Below are 27351 nucleotides of genomic sequence, written 5' to 3'. Positions count from 1 at the left end.
AAAATGTGTGGAATGAACAGCTGGATACCACACTTGTGGCATGCCATATTAAGTCTCCGTCTGTTTTCCCCTACAGTGATCTCAGTATGAACAACATCACTAAGCTGCCCTCAAACCCCGTGCACAATCTCCGCTTCCTGGAAGAGCTGTAAGTATCATTGTATCCTTGATGGGCATAGTCAGCACTAGGCACATTCCTGTGTTTGTCTCTCATACTTACTGTGGGAACCAGATAAAACAGTGCAGGAAAGCTGTCAGCCTGACACTTTTGGCACATGCAGAAACACTTAGCTAAAAAAAAAAAATTGCTCATGATCCTGGAAATGAACTTATAAAAGACTTACCGTGAGGCTACAATTTCTCTAAGCAGAGACAGAGCCAAACAAATTAAAATTTTTAAACAAGAGCTGTTTAAAAGAGCTGGATTGCTTTTTGGAAATAGTTAAGCAGCAGGATATTAAAAGTTTGAATACTGGCTCATGTTTATTAAAATCGCAAGTAAAGCTATAATCAAAACCAAAACCTGCTGCCTTGTTCTGCCTGTATCAAGGACAACTGAGTCCACGTTTCACAGTATCAAGGATTCTTGTCCTAATCACTTTTAATTACTGTTTCCTTACTCTTAAATTTAGCATCCTTGAAGGCGGACCGTAAAATGCAGAATGCTGCAAAAAGCTTAGTTATGCTATCGAGTACGTTCACTGAGGGGAAAAAGTACACTGTGAAACCTAGCTAACCAAGCACAACATCAAAAGAGGAATGCTGGTTTGAAGTGATGGTGACTAACCAAAAGTGAAAAGTATTGTGCATTCATGAGACCTGGATTTGGCAGTGACCCTAGTTATAATGGCCCAGGCTTAAAAGAAAATTTAGGTTCCTGAGGAGTGATGGAGTCTCTGATGCACCATAGATCTTGTGGGAAAAAGCTGGCTCTTGCATTTGCACGAGTACCTCTCAAAGTTGATTTAAAGAATAGTCCAGGCATCCAGTCTCTTACAAAACGTGGTTTGTAAGATTTTAAAACTGAAAGCCTCCCCTTTTTAGAGCAAGTTTATCTGCTAACATACCATAAAACCCACATAAGATATGCAAAGTCATGATACTGCCCTTCTCGCAAAGACACCGTCTGTTTGAGGCTATGAAATGTGTATAGTCCTCTGCAATTTAGCTGGCCATTGCACTGACAATTTTTGGTGTCCTTGCTAATGCTCATTTTAATTTTACTACCTGATCTTTCCAGCCGGCATCTATAAAAAGAAAAAATTAAAAGAATTTTAATAACAGTAACTCGGTAACTTTGGACAATACCTTATTTGCAAGCAGATATTCTTTTTTTTTTTTTTTTGGTCAGCATTTGTATTTAGAAAACATTATTTCTTTTAATTCCTTTTCTTCCTTTACTTACTTCTTTTCTTTGATTATCATTATCTGTATTGCTGTTGGTGCAACTTTCAAATAATGTGCAGATATGGACATAACAAGGGGAGATATCACAAACCAAGAGTTAACAGTATCAGGCACGTATGAAGTGAATCATGCCACAAAGACCTTGCATGTGGATTTTTGCATCATGTCCATGTTTGCTTGTCCAACCTCCCGTCAACTGTAATAACCTTACTAAGAGCTTCCAACCCAATGATTTCTCTCAAGCCATTAAAGACGAAAAACAAAAGTTTGGGCTTTTCATGGAAGGAAATTCTAATGCAATACACCAAGTTACCTTCACTCTTTCATTTTATGGTCCAAAGCTAGATGACCCAAATAGTGAGACTTATGTTGCTGCTTGAGAAACTGTTCAGCAGTCTACTTCATCCTCCTGATCAAGACCTTTGAAAGTGTTCTTACCTTCTTCTTGCCACTGGAAACATTAAGCCATTATCCTTATAACCCTCTCTTCTAAATTCAGTAATTCCAGTCCTACATTGCTGGTAATACTAGAAAAAGTATTTATTTCTCTATTATGTTTTACTTTACATATATGGAGTCAGCTCCTCCATTTGTTTCATATAAGCCAATCATTTCAATTTCTCATTAATTCTGATGCTGTTTTGTGAAACCCTTCCAGTTTGTGTTCTCTTTTCAAATAAACATAGAAAACTGAAGCCTCTGAAGAGGTGAGGCAACTGATTACCTATTCTTAGTGCAGATTAGAACCCATTGTGCTGAGAGATTCTTCAGTGTTCAGAGGCATGTAATACAATTCAGTCTAGTATTACACAGAAAAATGTATATACGATGGAAAGGCAACTGGCTATTAGATTTTGAAGTAATGGGTAACAGCCATTGTAGTTCCCATGCTCCCATTATGCTAATTTCTAAGCATTGATTGTACATTTGAAAATTATTTTGCCCATCCAGTCATCGCAACATGATTTTCATTCCCAGCTTACCTGAGAATTCTGTGTTTTGTTTATGTGGCTCAGTTAAAGGGGATTATTGCAAAATATAACTTGGCCCATAACGCAGACATTGTAAAAACAAGGTTTTATGAGATCTTTAGACCAAAGCAATGTTTCCATGAAATTAAAATGCATCTTAGAAATGTCTGTCCGCTCTTTGAAATACAACAACAGCAGGAGCATAAAATGCATTTTTTAGGATTTTTTAGTGTTGAAAAAACTGTTACTGGTCTCTTTATTAGAGAGCTGGTTCAAAAATCTGATAAAAGCTAACAATCGATCCATTGAGTTTTAGTTTAGATGTTACGTCCTAGATGTGTGGTTTGGCAATACTGGTAAGTCGTTACCCCAAAAGAACTGAGAATTTATTAAGATAGTTAAACCAATTGTTTTGACTCCAAAATAAGGATGAATAATCCAGATCTGTTCAGCCAGTTCTAGCCTTCTAGGCTGAATCTGATCCACTCTTCCAGCCAAGGTTAGACACCTCTGCAAGCAGCATTCCTGCAGTCCTGATGATCATACCTGGTATTTATCCTTCATCAAAGACTTTTATCACTGGATTAGAACATATCGAAACCATGCTATATTTTTGAGATGCATGTTCCTCTAAAAATTTTGGAATACATTGTGATACTTTGAAAACTGTTGTAGGTCCTATTTGTGAAAAAGATGGGCCTTTCAGGCTTAATTTTCTCTAAAAGTGCATATCATGGAACTCCCACCAAGAAACAAATATGCTTCGGCTGGTTGATTATCAGCAAGTTGCTCTGCATGAACTTGTACAACACCATTAAGTCAAATTCTTCATTACAAATTCAAAATAACTGCAGATATTTATCACTATGACTGAGTCCAAAATTTGATCTCATGTAGAGTATTTCTAGACATAAGTCATTCTACAACGTGTGTTGAATGCTGATATTAATACAGCATTAAGACAGTAGTACATAAAAAAGTGGGTTTTTAAAGTGTAAAGAATTACCTAGGGTGGGACTCTTAAGAGTTTAAGAGGCAACTATATCTGAGTGTAGGCAAATTGGTTTTTGATAACTAACACTTCAAAGCAGTGCCTGCAACTATTCTATTTTAGAAGTTAATGTCTCTATGAAGAGTGCAGAAGAAAGCCAATAAGAATTTAGAACTATTTGAATCAGACCTAACTACAAATATCTCCAACTAGATATGTCTACACATACATACGTAAGAATATGCATACATATATGCACACATGCCGATGCACATATATAAGGCTTTTATTTTAATTTTAAACACAGGAACATTCAGCAACTTAAAATAGGTATTTAAGTAAAATAGCAACAAAGGACTGCTTTACTACAATCGTTTTACCTACAGAGTAAGACAGTTCCAAACAACTTCTCATTTCACAAAATAAGCAACAAAGCTGCCTTAAATTAATTGCAACCTACATGCAGGTGCAAGGAAGTTTACTGACACCCCTGTTATTTCTTAAAGTAACTTTGAAGTGCCTTAAATATATGTACAAAGTTTTTCAGACTGATCACAGTACTATTACAGTGGTTACTCAGGCATAAGTGCCTCTAAAAGTGCATTTTGCTGCGATACTGAAGTACAGAATTACAAATGCAATCTGAAACAGACGTATTATGTGAATGTCTCCATGATTTGTGTGGAAATCCCTTTACACTGCAGAACTGGTCAAGAGGCCACTGTATACCTGAAAATGAAGTCCTGAATTGCCAGGCACAGTCCATTACCATCTGTTCTTATTTATTGTTTTCCCTTTACTCCTCTCTTTTACTTTTTCCATTTACTCCTCTGTTTGCCCTTTCTTCCTACAAAGAGGTTTTCAAAGCTGTTAATGGGAATTAGGTGTTCTTTTCCCCACGGACTTTGAGTGGTGGGACTGAGCTCTCTCGTCATTTATGTCTTTGAAAACTGAGAGCATTAGCTCCTGGAGTCTTGTACAGTCTTTAATTTTGCGCTGGTTCAGGCACATTGTGGCTAGCACTAAAAACCAATTCTGTACCTTTTACTATTACGTAAGCTAGTAAAAAATGTGAAAGTGCTGCAGCCATAGTCCAAAACATTTTAGAGAAAGTGGGGGAATCTTGTAATTTACTCCAACAATCTTTGGACAGGATACTTAAATACTAAAATCTTTCCCAAAGACTAATCTGCACAGATTTAAAAACCTCCAAGGAAAACAAACAAAGAAACAAACACAAACAAGCAAACAAAGAAAACCTGCAGCTGACATGCACAACAAAAGTAAAAACAGAGTATCATCTAGTTGTCTCAAACTGTTCACACATTTCCTTCCAATGTCACTCAAATACAAGTTTTATGGTTCTTGTACAGCAGGTTTTAGTAGAGCTGTTCCTGGTGGAAATTGGCTTGTGCCATCTCTGTCAGCTAAAGTTTCAAGAACTTTCACTGCTAAATGACTTGTGATCCCTCAGGTAATTTCAGAGCTGCACACAATCTAGCATCGCAGTATCACAGTATGTTTGGGATTGGAAGGGACCTCAAAAGATCATCTAGTCCAATCCCCCTGCCAGAGCAGGAACGCCTAGGTGAGGTCACACAGGAACATGTCCAGGTGGGTTTTGAATGTCTCCAGAGAAGGAGACTCCACAACTCCCCTGGGCAGCCTGTTCCAGTGCTCTGTCACCCTTTCTGAGAAGAAGTTTTTTCTCAAATTTAAGTGGAACCTCTTGTGTTCCAGCTTGATCCCATTACCCCTTGTCCTATCATTGTTTGCCACCGAGAAGAGCCTGGCTCCGTCCTTGTGGCACTCACCCTTTATATATTTATAAGCATTAATAAGGTCACCCCTCAGTCTCCTCTTCTCCAAACTAAAGAGATCCAGCTCTCTCAGCCTTTCTTCATAAGGGAGATGCTCCACTCCCTTAATCATCTTTGTTGCCCTACGCTGGACCCTCTCCAGCAGTTCCCTGTCCTTCTTGAACTGAGGGGCCCAGAACTGTACACAATATTCCAGGTGTGGTCTCACCAGGATGGAGTAGAGGAGAAGGAGGACCTCTCTCGATCTACTAACCACCCCCCTTCTAATACACCCCAGGATGCCATTGGCCTTCCTGGCCACAAGGGCACAGTGCTGTAAGTTGTTTATTTGATTTCTTCACATAAATTATTAATTTGGTGTCTTCAGTTCATACATGCACACATGTAGAAGCGATCATTTGAGACTATGCCACTGCATTCGATACATGGTGTTTGTCAGTGAGAGGTACCTGTCATCAGCTCGGCAAGTGGCCCATGGCACATTGTAAATTCTATCACCATAAGACAGATTTTGTTGATAGCTTAGGGCTGTGGCTCTCCAGCTTTGCTTTAATACAGCCAGGGAGGCCCTTCGTGTCCTGACAGAGGGAAGTGCACCAGTCATTGGTAAAAACAGTGAGAAGATGTTTATCTAGTTAATCAGCTGGAATAAATTCCAGTCATTTTCTCCCCTAATTTTTGGGTACACAAATTTACTAGAAAAGAACACAGATCATTCCTGCTATATGAGATAACAACTTGTAACCTTTACATTCATGAAACAAAGACCCTTATTTTCTGGAGCTGTCACTGCCTTTGTTGCTGTCCCTTTAATGCTGCCAGAGTAACAATAAAGAACTCTCCCATGTGGATGTGTCAGCCTGGCACCCTCCAAACTGCCCTTTTTGCTGTCTTATCAAGAATGACAAGATGAGGAGCAAAAAAATGAGAAACAGCAGAGGAAATGACTTAACTAAGACCCGCTTGCATTGCTTGTTGAATAGCTGGTGCTCACAATTATTCTGGAAATGTTAATGCAAATTGCACAGAGTATTCTTGACTTTGGAACTGCGGTGCATCTGTGGTGTAAAGGGGCAGAAGGGGAGATGATGGAGGAAGGAAGAAAATAGATGTGAAAAGATTAAGATGTATCTGCAAGTGGAAACAATGTGTGTTCTAGGTCCATATCCAAGAAACATTGTCAATGCTGCTGTGTTGCTTTTATTGACTGGGTGTTGAAGTTTATTTTTGGCTTGTAGCTTGTAAATGCCTTCTGGAACTTGTAATTATTATCCAGCAATATTTGCTAGGAACCAGTTTAGAATATTTAAAAAAAAAATGACAGGAAGAGCTTTTGCGATCAATACAGATAGTGAAATTATACTTAATTAAACTACAGTGAAACAATGCTCTATTATTAAACATGTTATATATCTGCTGTATTAAATATGCTATATATCTGTAGATCCTGAGGCAGGATTTTAATTTAAGTCTTACATGTTCTGTGTGTACTGCAAGTACACAAAAGTAGTTTCTTTCTTTTTTGGTGGAAGTTCGGCCTGTTTGTAGACTGCTTGACTTTAGTGCAGTGAACACTTCTGATACCTACACTGTTCAATTTTCCACTTGCTGAGTATTATGAGTAATGAATTCAGCCAATATCACATTTATATCTAATAGGTATGCAAGCACAGTAAAACCAACTTCTTCTCCCTAAGTGTTTTGTGATTTTTTTTCAATTTCCAAACAGGAGTAGCAGTAATTTCTCCATTAATTCTTTGGTGGTTTTTTTCATTGTAACACTCAGAAAACTGTAGTAACCTTGAAACGTGGATCTACACAATTTGTTCCTTTGCCTATCACATAGGAATGATAAAACAGCTAACATATTTTTCATTATTGACAGTTTGATCATGGTATGTTGTACTGCAGTACATTTCAGCCAGTTTCTGTTATTAATGATCTTTATTACTAGTTCTTACCCTTTCTGGTGATACTGGCACTTCTGGGGTAGAACCAAAACCAAAACCAGCATCGCAAGTGTAAATGACACAACATGTTCTCAGTGCTGGCCATGGACAGCTTCACAAGAAGAGAGATCACTTGTCTTTAGCAGGTATTGGATCACACTCATGCCAGGAAAAGGGGTCTCTGCCTTTTATAAGTGGAGAAAGAAGTAGCACAATTTAGACCTTAACTGACAATGATCTGTTTTATCAAAGCCTGCTCATGATCAAATATACACAGATTTCATTCCAACCGCTTGAGGTCAGTTGGAGTTACTCCAGTTTACACCCTCTGAGAATTCGCCACATGCATTTTAAAAGGCAATTAGGCCCTTAAGCAAGAGCAGACTGTGCTGTATTTGAATTTCTAACTAAACTGTAAGTAGCAATAAATATAATATACGGCACAATTACAACTTGCACACTCCCCTCTCCTTTTTTAAAGAAAGGAGAATATCTTTACATTTTCCTCTTTGATCTCTCTGAGCATCAGATTTTTGAATATGTCATTTGACCCACATCTCTTTCATATAAAAAGTTACTGTGATGTTTACAGTTTTAATTAACATGACAGACTGAAATACAAAAAGGTAATTAAAATATAGCTTAACATTGCAATTCCTAGTCTAAAAAGTAATTCCTCAAAAATGTTTTGAAAGATGTATGTTGATATTATCCATTAATTGATGAACAATTAACACCGTAGTTATTCCATTAATTCATACGTTTCTATTGCATTTACCTAAGAATAATCACTAATAAATATCAAATTAAACTCTTATCTTGAAGTTTTATTTGACTTTGGATAGGTGCTTGATGAGTACCTGTGTTGTGAAAGGGTTGGTTTTTTTATGTAAGAAGCAAGAACACTTTGTGTTACCTATTTATAGATGTAAATGTGAGCTGAAGAAAGTTATGGTCATAGAAATATAAATTATATATTGGCTATATATTTATCTAGTTGGACTAAATATATGTGTAGTTATGTGCTTGTGTATCTTTCTTTAAGTTTGACAGGAAACAAAATTGAAGGATAAGATTCACAATCAGTAATGCTCCCTTGGACAGAGGCAACTTTTATATCCAGAACAAGTTGTTTTAGAAAAAGATGCAGAAATTTATGTTTTCATGTTATACTTACACGTTGTTTCTCCACAAACAGCCATTTTCTTTATTAAAAATTGAGATAATAGTTTTAGGATTGATACTAGTGCTACTGATACAACTCCTCAGAGAAGAGGTAAATTACTGGAAAATATGATACTGAGGTAGGATGCAAATGAGACTCCTATTTCTACTTGTGTCAGCACAAATTTTTCCACAGATATTAGTCAGACTAAGATTTCACCAGGAATCTTTATCAGATTTTCAGAACAATTATAGCAGTTGGAAAGGCAAATCAGGCTTTTAAGAAGTTTCAACTTACAAAAGAGAATTTTTTATCTATACCCAAGGCTTAAAAGACACAATCCACAATTACATGATTTTTAATGGAATTTTCTACATGGCATACTAGTGTTTTAGCACCAAATTCAGGAAGGTTAGTACCACATGGCAGCAGAACTGTCACAACTGTTGGGGTTTTTCACCGTCTAGGGGCTTCTGTACCTTCTATTCACAAAAACAAATACTTTTTCACCAGTCTCTATGTTCTTCTATGTGATTGATTTTCAATTTTCTGTCGGGAGAGTTTGTTTTGTATATAATATATAACATAACATAACATAACATAACATAACATAACATAACATAACATAACATAGCAAATAAGGAATGAAATCTGTGTTTTTGAAGGAAACAGGCAAACGTAAAACTGACTGTATTGCAACATTATTGATGTTCACCTACTCCTCTTTAGATGTACATATATATATAAACAAATTCACTATACATTCTCTTAGCCTGTGCAGTCTTTGCTCTCATTACTTAAAACCAGCAAACCAGTTAGTGAAGAGGAGTAAAATGCAGAGTCAAAGGGACATCAAGGCAAGATAGTAGTTCATGGGATTATTTTTGTAGAAATCCCTCAGTATCTTTGCACAGTTGAAGGTTATTTCAGTTTGCTCTCACAATTAGGTTTGGTATAGGATGTTGAAGTACATGTAGACTGATCAAATGTAATGCATCACAAGTCACGCAATTATGTATAATAATCTGTATTAAAGGGCATGCATTTGCACTAGTCTGGTGTTGCTATTGTAGTTTACTGGCATAATAATAAGAGTCCAATATATTTTTCATAAATTTGAGTGCAATGAAGTTCTACTTAACTGTATCTGTTCTAAAATAGAATTCCAACAGATTTCACTGGATTTCCACTTCTTAATAATGCACCTTTTTAAGCTTTTTAAACTGCTTATTCCTGTCATATATTGAGTGACACCAAGGTCCAGAGTGCCCTCTATTCTCCTACGTTTCAGCACCTTGCAAGATTTGATCAGTAACTTGATCCACAAAATTCCATTGTGTTAATCCTGTTAGAACATGGCATGAATATTAATTAATGTAAATGTAGGCTTTTTCCCAAGAAGACTATTATCTTCCTTTCATGTCCTTCCTATGGATTTGATAGCACTAGATTTTGAAATACACTTTACAGGAGCCTGTTCAGCAATTGCTGGACTAGATCTTATCCAAGTGAAGAAGAAAAGCAGCCACTACCCATATCATACTGTCACTGTCTGCTGCAGACAATGAGGAGTAGCTGGGTTAGGTTTGCCCTAGCTTCTCTCATAGTTAGTAGAGAGGTGCTTTTTTTATAAATGCCACAGTTTGTTAGCTAAAGAGAGAAGACTTCTTATTGTTTCAAGGTCACCTTCCAGCCCAGTAGATAATGAGGAGATGCCTGGTGTCAGGCAATGCTTGTCCTGATGCAGGAAACATCCACACACAAAGCAGTTTTGAGTTCATGAAGAAGAATTATTTCACTAGACATGTAAACAAAATAGTTGACTGTGCTCAGTCACATCCTGTTTGTTTGCTTCTTTTTGAGGAATGAAATTGTTCTTTTCAGACATGAGCAACAATTGAAGGAAAACAAAAAAAAATCTGATTATTTTCAGAGGTTTTTATGGGTGTCTTATTAGTTGTGTTGACTTTGGTAATGTTCTCCTGCCTTGATGACTACCATTTCTCAGAACTATGACACCACAGCAGAGGTCAGAATACACCAAAGGGGTGAACAGATGGGGAACACTTAAAGAAGACCGCAGTCAAACCTTTTCTTATATCTAACCATACGTCATGAACCTGACCTGCAGTGTTGCGGCTATTCCAACAGTGAGTAGAGATTGTAAGCTGGGCAAAACTGCTTTGAAAGTTACTATATAAATTGCTGCCATTTGAAAGCATGGAGACAACATGCTTTTCTCAGCCTATTTATTTTACATCTTTTAGAAAGAAACATGTAGTTGTGTAAAAACTTAACCTATGCTTAAGGCAAAAGTATCCTGGTGTCTTGACTCTAGCAGTGGCAAGTAGCAGGTACTGAGAGAAGCATGTGGTAACTCTTCCTCATAAACTTTTCCAGCTTCCATTAACTTGCAAGATTGTATGAAACACCATGAGTAAAATCTAGTTCTAAAATAATATAGCTCAAAAAAAAAATATTATCCAAAATCAGTAATGCTGTGTACTTTTGATTACTTTTCCATTAAAGAGATGTGATACATTCGAGCCCGAATGTGCTTAATGAGATATTTCTAAAATAATGTCATAAATGTTGAAAATAAAAGAAATAACTTTTAAAAATTTAAATTCAAAGTTGTTCAAACAATAGAAGCCAGCCATTTGGTTATGTAAGCACTATAAACAAGCTATTTCATTCCTGTTCTCAGAAATCATTAACTAAATGCTGAAGTATAGAGGCAGATAGTATGTCCATCCTCATCTGTTCAGGGAAAGTGATATTTACCCATCCAAACTGAAATCACTACCCAAAGTCCATCCAAAGTTCAGTAAAATACTGGGCAGCTTACCTCAAATAATTTAGGGTAATAAAAACCAAAAATCCCTGAAGTGGAGAAAATCCTGATAGATACTTGACAGGTACTGTAGTGTCAACAAGGGGATTAATTTTTCCCTAAGCCAAGACTGAGAATAGAAACACAGTAATAGCAAGAAAAACACGCAAAGAAGGCATTAAAAATGGTCAGGAAAAAATAAGCTAAACTTACTGAGCTTTGCAGCATGCCTTAAAGAACTGATGTGTTAACTTTCATCCAAGAATATTGAAAGAATTAGGTAATACTCCCAATGAATCATTTCTGCTGATTTTTACCAAACACCACAATGCTGGGGAATTCCAAAGGGTTGCAAAGATACTACTGTTCTGCAAGTGTTCAGAAGTGGTCTCATGGAACATATTGAGAATAGACAGGTGTTTTTCCTGAAGTCAGTTCCACAGAAAATCATTAAAAGGGCGTCATGACAAAGAATTTAATGTGATGACTGAAGGTCAGACAGCATCATTACATGGAAAATAATTGTTGCCAGATGTCTACCTTTTCTGACATTGTCAGTTTGCTTGGTGACAGAGCTACACAGAAATACATATGTTTTGGCATTTCTGATACATTTGGTGTATCCCTCTAGTGAAATGTGTAGGGCTATAAATGATGAGTGTGATGTTCTGCTGCACAAGCAGAGGAATACCATATATGATAGTATTAGTCACCATATGCAAAATTAGTGAGAGCTCTTTCCAAAGTGAAAAATATTCAAAGCAGAACTTCTAGAATGACCTGTGGTTTGAAAAACTCATAAGGAGTAAATGCAGAAGCTGTGTCAACCAAAACAGGGATTAACATATGGTCTCATCAGTCTAAAGTGTTTGTAAAATACATATTTAATAATTGAGAAGTTGTGATCTAAAAAGAAAAGATGCAGAATATAAAAAAAGGAGGAAAAAATACATTTCAGTTTAACAGTGCAGGTACCGATCACTCAGAACAGCTCAGGAACATGGCTCTGCATCCCTTGCTTACAACTGTCTGTCGGCTTCAGATATTCCTCTAAAAGGTATTGGAACTAGGGCCATGCAGAGGGGTCAGGCTGTTAGGGTGGTATATTGTAGTTGGCCAGATGATCTAAGTGGACCTTACAGTCAGAATGACAACAGTTTACTTCTCTTGATGACAGTTTGACAGAAAACCTGGCCACCAAAGGAAAGAGGGAGAAAAGTTACATGGAAATGTTTCAGCCATCAGAGACGAGCTCAAATACATCCTAATGCAGTACAGTCTCACTAAAACTGATGTGAATGTGAGATGTGCAGCATGTACATGTACAGATGCGTCTCTGTGCTTAGGTATTTATTTCTAAATTTATTAGGTATACATTACAGGTACCATAAGAATGTCTTTAAAATTATGACAGCCCATTTTCAAAAAATGCCAAACAGTAAGATTACCACAGAAAGGTATGATGATGCTCTGAAGCTGGGGAAAGGGAATGTTACACATTGAAACAAAACTTTAAAGCTGCATAGTGTCCCCATTAAATTGCCACAGTCCTGCATTTGGAACAGGGCGGAGCTTGCTTGCTAATTGCCAGAGTCCTTCTCCAGGAGCCCTCATTTAAAGTCTGATTTTCTCAGCCCATTTTATGAAGAGTATTCCAGTTCAAACAGATGATATGTACACATAGCATGTTTGGCAGTTTGCACTGCAACAATTATGAAAATTGCTCCAACACAGCCACTCTTAAGAAGGGATGGTGGCCTGACAGAACATAAGCTTGACTCTCTAGACTCGTGGGCTTAGTCCTGTGCTCTTTATCAAGCTTTCCATATGACACTCAAAGCAGTAACTTCTGGCTGTAAGTGAAAACCTCAATACCTGTACCTACTTTTTTTTCCAGTAAAGTTTTGCGGACTCCCCATGCCGGGGTCATGTCATTAAAATAACAGATTGAACGGGTGCTGTGAGGGTGAAGCAGTCTTCAGTCTTTCCAGTGCTGAGATCAGCATTAGACAGGTCCTGAGCCACTACTAGTCAGAGATCCACAAATGGCATTTACTTGCAGGGACCCAGTCTGGTGTGTCTAACATAGCATGCATCTGCTTCGTTCAGCAACAATCCAAAAGTCATTGCCCTTTTTGTTCAGAATGAAATCTGAAGCTGAAGAAAACCCTCACACCTGAAAAAAAAAAATGGGCTCAACCTGCAAGTGCCTCACCTTGGAAGCAAAAGTGAGCCAGGTTTGGTTCAGTCATCTGCCTGCAGGAATTCGGGTGCACATGCCCAATTGCCAGATGTCTGAACAGCAGACTCCAGTGTACTCCAAAGTGAGAGACAAGCTCAGCAGCTCTGTCTGAAGCCAAGTGCCTCTGCAGAGCACAATTAAATGCAGTGAATACAGAGAGAAAGAGCCACTTGCTCGGAGTTACAGGTCACATCGATCAGCAGGTGTGTGTGTGTACAGGGAAGAGCCTTTTCAACGAATCAAAAATGCCTGAAAAGTCTTCGGAGCTGGAATTTAGAATCATGTTGTCTTTCTTTATGACCTAATTTTTGTTTTTGTTTTCTGTATGAAAGAGATGTCTAAGGAGGTGTCCTTGGGGCCCTGTAGTTAGCTTGGGGCAACTGAACTCCAAATGAAGACAACATTTAAGGGCCAGTCGATGCTGGGTCTTTGGAACTGCAGTCATAAGCACCTGGAACTTTGCATGACCAGTATTGGCAACTCCGACGCCTACTTCAGTGCTATAGGTTTCTCTTTGGCAGCTTGGTACCTAAGGCATTTTCTGGATCTAGTCCTGCTGTCTTTACTAAGGGGCCAGAGGCCAAATCAAATGTCAGCTGTGTCATCACATCAACTGGTCTATGGTAATTCTGCAATTTTGGCATGCAATATCTTAGCTGATGGGAAATATCAATTCCACTTGCCTTAACTTGGTCTCTGAATAGAAGAGAGTTAGATCATATCAACCCACTTCTGTTGCCAGCTAAGGGCAGACACACAGTAACTTGACAGGGAGCCTGATCCCTGCCAGTCAGTTTTCCTGCTAAAGTACAGGTATTGCAGCACATTCATGCTGAACTGAGATGTCAGGAAGTTAAATGCAAGATGCTCTGGAGTTGCACTGATGGGGAACATGGAAATGCTATTAATTCATAACAAATACGTGATCTTTTTCCTACGCACAAACCTGACAGAATGCAGGCTCTTTTTTTTTGTCAGAATAACACACTTTACAGAGGTATTCGTTGTACTTACCTAGGTCTATAATTCTATCAGGCATTCTAAGGAGGAAAATGCAATAGAACTAGGGAAAAAAGGCCCGCAATTTTTAGCAAGTACACTTTATGCCAACCTATTACACATCTGTTCATATAGAACATTATGATTCCACCGGTATAGCAGGCTTACATGTAATTATTTTAAAATGAACTGTGATCATTACTATGCAGATATATTTTGATATTAGTGCAAATGAGTTAAATGTTCACAGATGTCATATGTGCACAATTCCAAAAGTGCATGTCTGTAAATCCAGTGATGCTAATTGTTGTCAGTATATCTGTATTTCAGTTGCTGAAATTGCTCTAGTCCTTAAAAAGAAGAATATGAAGAATTAATTGTGCATTCTAAACCATAAGTATGATTTTCAATGAAATTGCATTTTGTCTCTGCAGTCCAGCTGTCAGTAAATCAACTGTACAGTTAAGGACTTCCTTTTTTAAAAAAAAAATGTGTATTAATGACAAAACAAGGCTCTTAAACTGCTGCCTCTGGCATCAGTCGCTCAAACGTAGCAGTGTTGCACTTTTTAACAACCAAATTAATTCCACATGAAGAAAAAAAGTATTCACTCTTTTTCCTTTCCTTTTTCAAACTTTGCAGACGTCTTGCAGGAAATGGCTTGACATACATTCCTAAGGGAGCATTTGCTGGCCTTTTCAGTCTTAAAGTGCTGTAAGTAAACTGTGTGTTGTTTGATATATTTCTGATTTCCTAAATGCTCCAGGGAACTAATTAACCAGTGAAGTTTTGATCAAGTAAATTACATATTTTGATCAGCTCATTTTGAACAATTCAGTTGAAGTGAAGATACATATGAACATCATTAAATCTTTGGTCTTTTCATATAGAAAATATCCTAAACACAAAGATTGGAAAACATTAATGGAATTCTAAAAACAACTTGCTTTTCAAGTAGATGTCTCTGTACAATCTCAAAGGTACAAATTGACATGGTTAATAGATTTTTTTAATTGTCTCAAAAGTTCTGATTTTGAGTTTAAAAATCTTAGGTGAACTTTTCATGATCACACAAAACTGGGGGTAAATAGCCTTTTCCTTTTCTTGAGAGCCAGGGTGGGGGGAAAACATTATTATACAACACTGTGTAATTTAAAATGCAATTTGTATTTCATATCTTGTTCTTTGTGATGTAATTACTATAAGATAAATTATAAACAATATGACAAAACCATGTATTATATGGAGAAGACAGTACGTATAATTACTAAAATTTTCAGCAGACCACATCTCACAAGAGTTATACAAGAGGGGATCTTTGCCTATGTGAAATTCACAGAAACTGTATTATTAGCAAGAACGCCTACCTCCTAGGCAGCGTCAAGCCAAGCCAGATGCTACTGTAAGAGTATACAAAGCTCTACTGAAAAAATACATAAGCGGAAAGAAGCGTGAAGAGCTCCCACTCCATCTACTCTTAAGTTGGCTCTTGTTGGCCTAAGGAGATTTAGGCCTGCCAAAAATGATTTAATTTACAAGGTCCCATCGAATCTGTCTCATTCTGAAGGCAGCATGTACTACAGTTTTTTCCACAGAGAGTCCTTTTATATTTGTAGGAGTTGGTCCAAACAAGGATGTTAGGCAGTGTGAAAGAAACTGTATTCAAACAGAGGAAAAGTTTCTTTTGGAATTGAAAGTGATTTTTCAGTCTTTGCAAGCTAGGTAATATGATATTTGAGAAAAGAGATTTGTCGGGTCACTGCTAGCAACCCTCTATTTGACAAAAATGATTTTATTAGTAAAAATTCAGCATGTTTTAGAGATAAAATTTTATTCAAATAATAAACTTCTCCTACAGTTAAAAGTTCTGCTTGCCATAGCAGCTTGTTCCTAAGTAAGGACTTCAAGAGTCAGTTCTTCACAGCTTTATCATAATAAGAAACTGCAGCACTTCAGAAGGAAAAAAAAAATCAATACATGAGGATGACCATTTCAGAATCACTAGAAGCAATTAGGAGCTCAAGCCCTATGGAAAGCACATCAGATGTATTCTTTTAACCTCCTCAGCTGCTTTGAAAATCTTTCTCAAATCTGATATGTAGCTGTTAACAATAATATGCTACAGGTGTTTGTTTGAAGAGAACTGGTATTTGACAGGGGCAGAGGAATGAGGTATTTTTGTAGCTTTCCTTTGTTTGTAATGGTGAAGTAAAACCAGTACAAAGGAGGTAAGCTTGAAAGAAAATTTACAATAGAAAGACATTTTTTTTTTTTAACTGTGTTCCTTCTGGGGTTTGTGCTACTCAAATTGTAGGATGCTGCAGAATAACCAACTACGCCAGGTTCCTACTGAAGCACTCCAGAACTTGCGCAGCCTGCAGTCTCTGTAAGTATACTTGACAAATCAACTTGTAACCTTGCATGAACAATAATATATGATTACCTATTAATTACCTGTTAAAGTCACTTAACAATGTGGTGAATCAACTTTTTCTTTTAACTCTCTTTGAGCTGCTTTTCAAGACAATTGTATTCTCAATTAAACATCAAAAGCTAGTGATTTCATTCCAGTAATTTCATGACACCGGCAGCTTCTTTGTGGTGTTATAAACTGGTTCACCGTCTGAGAAGACACTCCTTGCCCTGCAATGCTTTCTGTCTGTAAAGAAGAATATGGTCCCTTGAGCACTTGTCTTTCCCATGGTTTCTTCTTAAGATTCTTTACAGGAGAAAAGAAAGAATTCCAAATGACTCCCTTGCTTTTTTTTTCATTTGGTGTAATATTTTTATTTTTAAACAGTATGGAAAACTCTATTAACTCATGAAACAGGGTGTACTAGAGGATGCTTAATCATATTCTGTGCTTCAGGCAGGTCTCCATATTTATAGTTCTTGACTGTGTTGTGCTGACTCAGTCCACGAGCTTCAGATTTAACAGAACTCCTGCCAGAACAGCTAAAGCAGGAGTGAGGATTGGCTGCTTTGTTGGTATGAATGAAATTATTTTGATGCGTTTCTGCCACATAACATAAGGTGGGTGGTACTAGGTTGTGCTAAAAGCTGACCTAGCCTGGAATCCAGTCTTCAACAGCAGATGCCTAAGGAAAGCTAGAATGATACTCATTTGGTGAAATGTTCCAGCTGCCGAAGGTTTGTGCTCAGGAACTCGCTGAGCACATTGTGACTTCTTTGAATTTAATAGCTCTTAAATGATCTTCTTCTATGAGTTTGTACAACTGCTTTATGAGCTAATGTAACTCTCATGATTTTTTTGTGGCAGCGTATCTGCTGACCAGCTAGCCCTGTGTAACATGGTGAAGTACCCCCTGTTATTTATTTGGAACTTCTCACCATATTTGATGTCCCCTAAGTGCAGCATCAGGAGAAAGCAGAAACAGCAGTTCCTTTTTAATGTACACCATATTTTGTAGACCTCTGTTGTATCTCCATTAGTCATGTTTGTCAGATGTAGCCTGTTAGGATTGCTTCTCATATGGGAGCTATTCGTTTCCTCTAGTCATCCTTGTCACTCTGAACTTTTCTTTACTTCTCAAGTATTTGATTTGAGACACGTCAAGGAGAGATCAGACCAGCACAGCATGTTTAAAGTGTTTGCATGCCATGGATTTATAGAGGGGAAATTCTGGATGCATGTTTGTTTGCTTCCTACTAACTCCCCAAACTTTGTTTTGCTTAACTTTTTTTAACCTTCACTGAACACTGACCTGTTATTTTCATGCTTATTACAACTGCAGGACCTCATTTTAGCATGTTAGTAGCTACTCAAGAGTTTGTCAACTAGAGTTTAAATTGCTTTTTCCCAAGTGCTTCACTTGACACCTGTCTATACTGAAATTCATCTACCATGGTTTTGTTCGGACAATTCAGTATCATGAGTTCCTTCTGCTGTACTTGCAGTTCACATTTTGCAACCACAAGGCCACTTTTGCTGTCTGAATGCAGTAAATAGAGTATGTTTTTTACTTATCCACAGAATTCCATTGTCATCTGATTTAAAAAAAATATATATATATATATAAAATTTTCTGAAGTATCTACTGATTTTGAATGTGCAGCATTAAATGTCTAGATGATTGAAGAGAAGCAAGCAGGTTCTTTGACGGAGGAAAATGTCAACTGAATCTTTTCTGTGCTTTAGTTGACTACCTTATATTTTTACAAAGTTACTTTGAAATAAAATTATTTTCCTAAAAAGTTATAAGATCCAAATGTGGAAGTCAATCTGGAAGTTCAATATAACTATCACCAAAAAATGTTGCACTGATCACCAGTATCACTGGTTAAAGTCTAACAATGGCAAGGATAGACTGCACATCTGTACCAAGCTACCTTGTCCAGTTAGAGTCAAGACGTATTGGTTGAGAAATCTTCTGTTGAACATGCTCTTCTTTTATGTCTGTATAAAGAAGTTCCACCAGAAGGTTATCTTTTCCACACATTCAGTTTGGCCAAATCTGAAGAACTGAATTAATGAAAGAATTGATTTTCAGGAAAATTATGTAATCTGTGAATAAATTACCACTACACAGACACACATTATACTGTATTGGCTCCCAGGTTCTTATATCCGTCTTGAACAACATTTACTGCCTTAACATACAAAGCATTTGTTAAGGTTTCTAAAGGTGAAACAGCCCTAAGAATTAATTATCTTATAATTGTTATTTGGCCAATGCCTTTTTTCTTTATTGACCAGACACAGACTGAAATATCTCAGCTGTATACTTTTGAGGTTACAGTTCTTTCCTTTGATCTTTGAAAAAGTCATGAGAAAATGCTGGTCTAGTGACTATATTAGATTTTCATTCAGCTAAACAAACAAAAAAAATCTTGCTGAGATCACATCACTCTATACACATTCTGGACCAAAACACGATAAGCGAAGCAAACAAGAGTTCCTTTGTTGCTCAGAAAGAGACTGTTAAATTTTCAGCACAACTTCTAAACAAAATGACAGTCTCACTCAGGCTTTGTTGCAAAAAATTTTTTGCCTTGGGTGAAGAAGTTGAAGGAAACCAAACACAGTTTGTGCAGTCTGTGAAAAAGACTGATATTTTGGTGACGGAATTAAAACAGAGGGAGAATAGGAGTGGTCAGTGGAAACCTTTAAACAGCTGTGTAGCAGACCCAAGATGGAATGATATGGGTTTGTACAGAAAAGCTACTATCACCTGAAAGATGATCACCAGCAAGGGAGACCTCTTTGAGGAAAAGAAAACTATTATTCTTTTGTTTGCTTAAACGAGGTTGTGCTTGTCAGATAAAGGTGTGTGCAGATTCAGTTTCTTGTTTCATAGAGTCTAGGAATTTTCTGTTCACAAGGTGATTCTTGCATTGGTTTCACTTTTACAATAGGAATTATTTCTTTGAACCTTTGAAATAGCAGGAGTCTTTTCAAGAGTGTAATTAAGAGGTTAAAAGCCTTCACAAAGGCAATTCCTATACAACTTCTTGTATTTATTATGTTTAGCTATGCAGGTGGTATGATTTCTGGAAGCCCCATTAACCCTTTGCTTTAGGTTAATATAAATGAGAAAAACTGAAAACTGGTGATAGGACTCAAATCTTTGCTTTTCATGGTTTTACTCAAGAAAGGCAGTCATGTAGAGGGACAAGCCACAATAACTGCCTTGCTACCTTAACCAATGTAGAGAGGATTATGTTAAAATCATTTGTATGTATTCAATTATAATTGTATGTGGTACATGCACAAGATATGGTTATATGCACACACAAGTTTTTCTTGTTCACTCGTAATGCAAATTCATCATCATTTATTTGCACTAAAAAGTATTTCTGGATGATGTGCTCTCCTTATTATCCAGTTCCAAACTCAAAAATTACAGTATAGGTATCGATATTGACAGTTTATGTTCATTGGCCTGTGACACACAGAACAAGAAATGTTTTATTGCAGGAACGAGCAACCATTTTTTCAACTTTCTTGTCCAAGTTGTGTTATTGCTGGAATGGGGAATAGAGTGACAAGTTTGAATGATAAATATTCATAAATTTCTTAAGATGTGACTTACCTCTGGAAAAATCCATCTTCTTCAGATTGCAGGCATTCTAGAAATACTATAAAATGCAAAATAGGCACAAAAAGTTAACCATAAAAACATAAGATTTTTTAATTTCATCCACAACAGCAAAAATGTATGAGAAAACCTTTATACTGTTCCCTCACAAAAAACAAACAATACAAGTTGTTTTGTCACTGAAACAAAAGATTAAACAATAGTAAAATCCTCTCTATTTTTATAAAATCTTTGTAGTTCAATAGTCAACAACAGTGACATGATACTTTGATTAGCAAATGAGTTTGGCTACCAAAGCTTGGATGATGATTGTGTAGGGCTCCAGTTCCCTCTGTGGCAGTAGGATTTAAAGTAGCCAGCAGAACATGTTGGTTTTAAGACATAGTTTTGGTCTCTGAGTTCAGCAAAAGGATATCTTCAACAAATCATATGGGCTATAATTTTTGTCTGAAATCTAGTGGATTACTAGTCCTAACAATTCAAATGGCATTTATCTCTGTTAAGGTGAAAAGAGGGAAATATGTTTGCTGGTACCATGACTGAAATGGATGAAAACATAGTCACCAATGTGTCACGACTTAGATGTTGGCAGCAGAGTTTGAGTTGTCACTTGAATGCTGTCTTCCCTGTTATGTAGCTCAAGGAAATGTGTTTCTTTAAAACTAACTATACACAGACAGTCTCTGAATTTTGTGTTTCCCAAGCATCTCTCCATTCTGCTTTTAAATCAAGAAGCATTTTGGTGATTTTTTTTTTTTTTTTTTAATATACCTGTAAAGTCCAAGAACCTTTTACATATGTACCTTGATTTGTTTTTCAAATATTGCTATTAAGTAACAGGTATTCTGCCCAATTTTTTTCGATTAATGTATGTATTTGTTTAAACACGCGTCTTTTTTTCTCTAGTGTAATTGTCTTGTAATTTCTAATGATATCCCTTATGTTTCAGAATTGGCATATAACTTAAGTATTTTTGAACAAGAAGAGTTTAGTAAAGCACGCAATGACATACCAATAACCAACCTCTTTTTCTTTTCTCCCTGAACATTTTAACACAATTTTTTTATTAGTAACTTATTTTACTAACAACTGATGAGTCATAGATCTCCATTTACAAATGTTGCTAAACAAAGGAGGAAAGCGTAGTTGACGTTGCTGATGGAAAAGAAAAGCTTCTGGTGTTCTTTTATGGGAACAGTTGTAATACAATAATTTGCAGTGAATACTACAGATGAAACTTCACTCCCTGTTTATTTTTTTTGTTTAGACCTGATGGTTAATGAGCATCTTTTACTGCAGCATTGTCAGACATAGAAACAGTCAAAATCAAGGAGAGATTGGGTGTTATCTCACTGCCCATGCCTAACCAATCATGAAGGACGCTTAGAAGCTACCTTTATTTACTGCATCCCCTCCTTTCATTGCTGTAAAATTTAACAGGACTTTAGTAGTAGGAAATAGGGCAGAATACAAGATATCCCACCTTCCAAAGCACTGGAAACACTTGATAGAGGGTGAAAATAAACCATATTTTCTCCCTTGGCAGTTGAAATTTACTGAAGCAAATTAATTTGACTTTACAAGTAACAAGATAAGAAAATAGTATCAATTAAGTTTGTTTAAAATTTCCTAAAAATAAAAAAAAATGTAAATTGCTTAAATTTTATGTTTAAGATATTGCAGTATTTGTGGAGCACCTGATGGTGACACTGTGTTTTACATAAAAGATTATCTAGAAATTATCTTGGGTGTTTTTAATAACGGCCTGGCTGGAACAGGTCTGCAAATGGATTTTTCATCTTCTCCCTACTCTTCCAAGTATTTGACGTTTCAAGACAAGTTTCCATTGTTTATTCAAGCAAAGAGTTGAAGACTTCGAGGGCACAGAGTTCTAAAATACCTCCAGTTCAGCCATGAAATCAAAAAGCCCTTTTTTCAGAAATGTTCACTTGAAACATTTTTTTTTCAGGTTTGATGCTTATGTTAATAATCCTGATTTTATTTTTTTTAGTTAAAACATAGAACAACTTTGAAATCACATTCTCCCAAGAGAACTGTTTCCATGAAAAGACAGGAGCTTTAGTTGTGGTTTTCCATGTCACACCCCATGATAATGAAGCTGACTTAGGGCATTATCCTGCCTAGGAAACTCAGTACCTCAGCAGGTACCCACAAGCTCCCTGAGGAGGAATTTCCCACAGTTTAAATCAAGGTCGTGTGTACCCATGCAAGGTCTGTACACATACGCAAAGATGTCTCAAAACTCACCATTGCAGTCTCCTCAGTTTATTGCACTTCTTAACCATCTGAGATATTATACTAGAGCCCTAGGGTGCTTTAGGTGACAGAAGCAGGGAGAACTAGTACAATATTGGACCAGCCTTCTCAGCCACAAACACTTTTCTAGTTTGTTACACAGCTGAGAGGAAGATAGAGGTGCAAAGTTCCCTCAAATGCACATGCTACTGTTTTGTTTGAGTGCAGTCCCCAACTCAACCAGCAGTAGGGCCAGTTGCTTTCAAGGTGGGCAGCAAATAGACTGAACAGCAGTTCCAGGCCAGTGGGTGATGTTTTCTTTCATCCAGGAGAAGCTACTAGGCATCTGACTCTTTCCTGTCTTCTGGGCAACCTCAAAAGATGAAGGTTTTTTAATCACATTTGTAATGGACAGACAAATTTCTCAACCTCCGAACTGCTAGCCAAAACTCATCCTGCATGGCTAAAGCCCTCTGGGACATACACCACATGTGGGAGGAGGATAAGAAGCCGCTGTTGGAGTGGTTAGCTGTGCAGGGGCTCACACTGGATTTCCGAGGAGATCCTCCTGGCCACCATAGAGTGACAGACTGTGGCTGCAGCTGGCCTAGCAAAGCAAACAGTGCTTCAGAGTGCTCCCAGGCACTGGCCATGACCGTCTGTCCTGCTGCACTGTGCACAGGGTCCTTGGCACATTTTGACCCGTGACAACTAACATTGGCTTGAACTATTCTTGAGGGCAACCTGGCAGTTTGCACACCCCTGGGACCATCCTCCTTGGGAGGCTGGGAGAGGCGGCCACATAACGTGGGCCACTGCGAGCCAGTTGGCTGCAGGACCTGGGAGCGTTCTCAGCCACACCAAAGGTGCTGTGGACTTCTGATCCCAGTCTGTGGCACAATTCCTAGTATAACCCAACAAATCCTGCTGGCCCACCATTTTTCTCACCTGTGGGGACTGAGGGTACCCAGTACCAGAGCCAATCTTTGCATATACATAGCATTGCAGTTGGCTGTGCTTTATGGAGTACACTAGCATCCTGGCCCACTGTTTTGAATGCAGGTTTACCAAAACAGCTGAGCAGCAGGTTTGGATATGGAGAGAAACACCAAGGATTGAAACTCCCAGAGCTGCAGAGACCCCTTCATGTAAAAAACTGAGCAGTGGGACAGAAACAAATGCTCCTAAACTGTAACTTGTGACTTTTCTTTTTTGGTCTTGCTGTTTCCACACAGGGTTCTTTGTATCAGTCGTGCAGAAGCCCCATCCAAGGGCAGAGCTGAAAGTGAGCTGTGTGAGCTGCTGTGCTGGTGTGTTGTAATTAAGCTTTTACAATAGCCTGAGCATTTTCCCCTGTGGACTGAAGGGGATATGCTGCGTAAAGGGCCATGTTTGAAAAACATGGCTCACAATAGCCAGCTATATTTTCATTATATCCCCTTTTCAGAGACAGTCTCAATGTCACTTGCCATTACTTAAATGAGGCTTTAGTTAAATTCCTGTGAACAAACCCTTGTGAGGGTCTGTGTCACCACATGCTAGCAAAGATGGTGGCACTGCAGGTAACCCCGTCCCGCCTGTTATACCTTCCCCAGACAGATCCTGTCCCCAACCACTGTCCGTCATTGCCCCAGACCTTGTGGCAAGGCTTGGCTGTGGCTTCCCTGTGTAACAAAGCCAGGTCAGAACAAAAAGGTGATAGGAGAGGGAGGAGTGCTCCGCCATGCCCAAAATCAGTCCTTGTGTGCTCTTTCTTTGCTGCCTACCCTACCTGTTACATATAGCCCCTTTTAATTTGGTTTTACCTCTCCTAGTTTGAATTTAAATGTCAGAAGAAACGTTTTGTCCTTGACTTTTTGATCTGCCTCTGTGCCTCTCCTCTTCTCTGGTCCCTTCATTGTATTCAAGCCCTCATCCATTGCAAGAAGAGGCAATCCATGTAATAGCTGTTTATTTCAGAAGGGATAATGACCTGGGAGAAATCTCCTTCCTGATCTCATATTTAGCATTTGATTCAACCCAGAACAAATAATCAAGACATTCCAAAAAGGCATTAAGGAATTTTGTGATCACAAGGTCCGTCCAGATTGTAGCTGGGCTTGCTCTTGAGAGACTCAAAACAGAAAAAAAATATATGTTCCCTTAGAAACCTACCAGTGGTGTAAAATTAAGTATCCAGTCATATTGAATTGATCAAAAAATGCAAATCACATCTTTTTCAAATATGTACCTTCATATGTACTAATAAATGAATCCTGTTTACAATTCTGTATGAATAATACCTTTTCATAACATGCACATGGTCATAGTATTCACAGTGTGTTACAGGATACACCAGTGGGATACAGTCCATATAGCTCAAGGATTTGCTTTGAAAGGTTTGGACGTTTTAAGTGAGCTCATGGTGAATTTCATACTGGCTGCTTTATTTACATGCTGCCTATCAGAAGAGATCAAGCATTTCTGTTTCCTTAAATGGGCTCTCTCTGGAATATAATAGCAGCTTTCAAACTCACCACGTGTTATCTATGTATTTTCTATTATAAATAGGGTTATGTTTGTGAGTTAATGGGTTTAGTTCTGGAAGTGCCAAAACTTTGATCAACACATGTAAAACAATTGGCTGAAAACGGTGATTTTGATCAATGCTTTAAACATCAGTGTGCATTACCTACAGTATGACAGGAAACAGAACCAATGCTGAAACCTTTTAATAACTGCAAGAGGGAAAACGGTACTTGGAAATTTTAAAAAGATTAGATAAGAAAAGAGCACTTGAGGTAGTACTTTTTATGAGCACTCGCAGGATACATAATCTGGTTATAGGACCTGCAGCACAATTCATTGTAGCTTCTTGATTTCTTCCAAGCTTTATTTAAACAATAATTCAGCTACCTAGGGTTTCATTTATATTACAGCAGTCCTGTTTTTTGTTCTGTGTTGCGTATTAAGTTCACGTAGCTAGTGGTGGGTTTATATTTGGAAACTTCAGCTACTAAAAAAAAACAAAAGCAAAATGGTTCCTTGATTTGCAACAAAATATTGTTAAGATAAAAGTCCTGTTCTCACTGACAACAGCGAAAATATTGCCATTTCAGCCACGGGATCACATACAAGCAGTTGAGTGTTGGCTTCACCACACAGGCAGGCGTCCCGTGAGTAACTCCTGTGGAGTCACCGGGACATCAGGGCTGTGCCGGCCAGCGTTCACATTGAACAAGATGTTAGCTGCAATACAGTAATGCATTTAGGTTGAATAAAGCCTCCATTCTTTAATCAGTGTAACTGCCAAACTAAGGCAACTGTAACTTCTTAGTTTACATACCAGCATCACCCAGGGAAGAAATTCAGTTCTGACTGAACACAAAGAAACCTCATCTACTCATTCAAATTATACCTTATTTGAAAACACAGGCGTAGCATGGTTGTTGCCTGGGGAGTGGGGGAGGTACAGCATGAGTATTTCTAAACATTTCCAGCCTCACCCATTTGTTGACAGACCCTTGAGTTATTTTGGAAGCTCTGTCTCTGCTGCCTGCCATGTCAGTTATTATATTGAAAATTTAATTGTACAAGGGCTTTGACACTGAACTTTATAAATTTGTTCCAACTGACCTTGTCTCAGTTATTTGCCAGCCTGGCACGGAGCCTTAGCAATCATTATTTGTTCTCATGCAGTAGGTAGGAGCAGCATGGAGCAGGAGATAGAATGGACCTGACATTTTACATGACTGTAAATGAAGAAGCAGCTTTAAATAAAGAGATTAGCATGCCCACCACAAAGTCTATTGCATTTCTCTCAAACAGAACAAATTTAGGTTGTGCAGAATTACTTCTTTGTACCCTGGGTGTGTCTGTTTGTTCTGTAATGTTTTCAAACATCTATTTAAATTTATTTCTGTTTTGCCATTCACTTAATTACTCCTCTGTACAGACATCTTCAAGAAAAGTTTTAGAGCGCGCCTTTCATGTTCTGAACAAGGTACGAGTCACTACGACACATTAAAAGCAGAAGCAGCATGTCAAGAGTACAGGTCACCATCTGGATGTTTCATGAAGTTCCAGAAATCTGAAGCACACTGTTGAGTATTTCCCTGAAAGCATCGAAATGGGAAAGCAAAACAGAGCAAAAGCCAATGAATATAGGACATAAAGGTTCTAGTGCCACAACTGCAAAACATTCAGTAGATTTAATCCTTATTTACACAAGTGTGAGAGCAAGGTATCACCTGCACACTCTGAAGAGGTACATGTGCTGTTGAGCTCCCTCTGTTGGCTCTACAGCAACTGAAGTGTATTCAATAACTTATTTTTTGAAATAAATACATTACATTAGCAACACTGATCTATGTTTAAAAAAACATTTTGCTCCACTGCTAAAAAATGTGAACTTCAGTGCTCATTGGAATCGTCGGAATAAACAATACATAAGAAAGAGTAAAACAGGAACAGACTTAGAAGTGAGGTTTATTTTTCATTCTTAGAATGGGTGTCTAGCATATGGAAACCCAAATCAGCTTGCAATTTAATGATTTATAGCTCCTGAAAGAAAATCTCTGGTGGAATCTCTTACACTTTTTTATTCCATACCTTCAATAATTGGGAAAGGAAACAAATTCTATGCCTGTTCTGTAGAGAGACTCTGCTCAGAAGTGATCA

The 27351-nt window shown here is 37.7% G+C and overlaps 1 protein-coding gene across 1 annotated transcript in view; it reads left to right on the top strand.

Moving 5' to 3' along the window:
• The window catches only part of LGR5 (leucine rich repeat containing G protein-coupled receptor 5), a gene marked incomplete at both ends in the record, with an annotated part of 89018 nt that overhangs the window by 36600 nt on the left and 25067 nt on the right, over positions 1–27351 (top strand). The window contains 3 exons of the mRNA XM_080363604.1: positions 77–148; positions 15020–15091; positions 16692–16763. Coding sequence (XP_080219730.1) covers positions 77–148; positions 15020–15091; positions 16692–16763 — 216 coding nt within the window. The remainder of the gene's footprint in view (positions 1–76; positions 149–15019; positions 15092–16691; positions 16764–27351) is intronic.

This window comes from Nesoenas mayeri (assembly GCF_963082525.1).
Source record: "Nesoenas mayeri genome assembly, chromosome: 1".
Taxonomy (NCBI): Eukaryota; Metazoa; Chordata; class Aves; order Columbiformes; family Columbidae; genus Nesoenas; species Nesoenas mayeri.
Note: the sequence above shows the minus strand (reverse complement) of the source record. Positions and strands in the feature narration are given on the sequence as shown.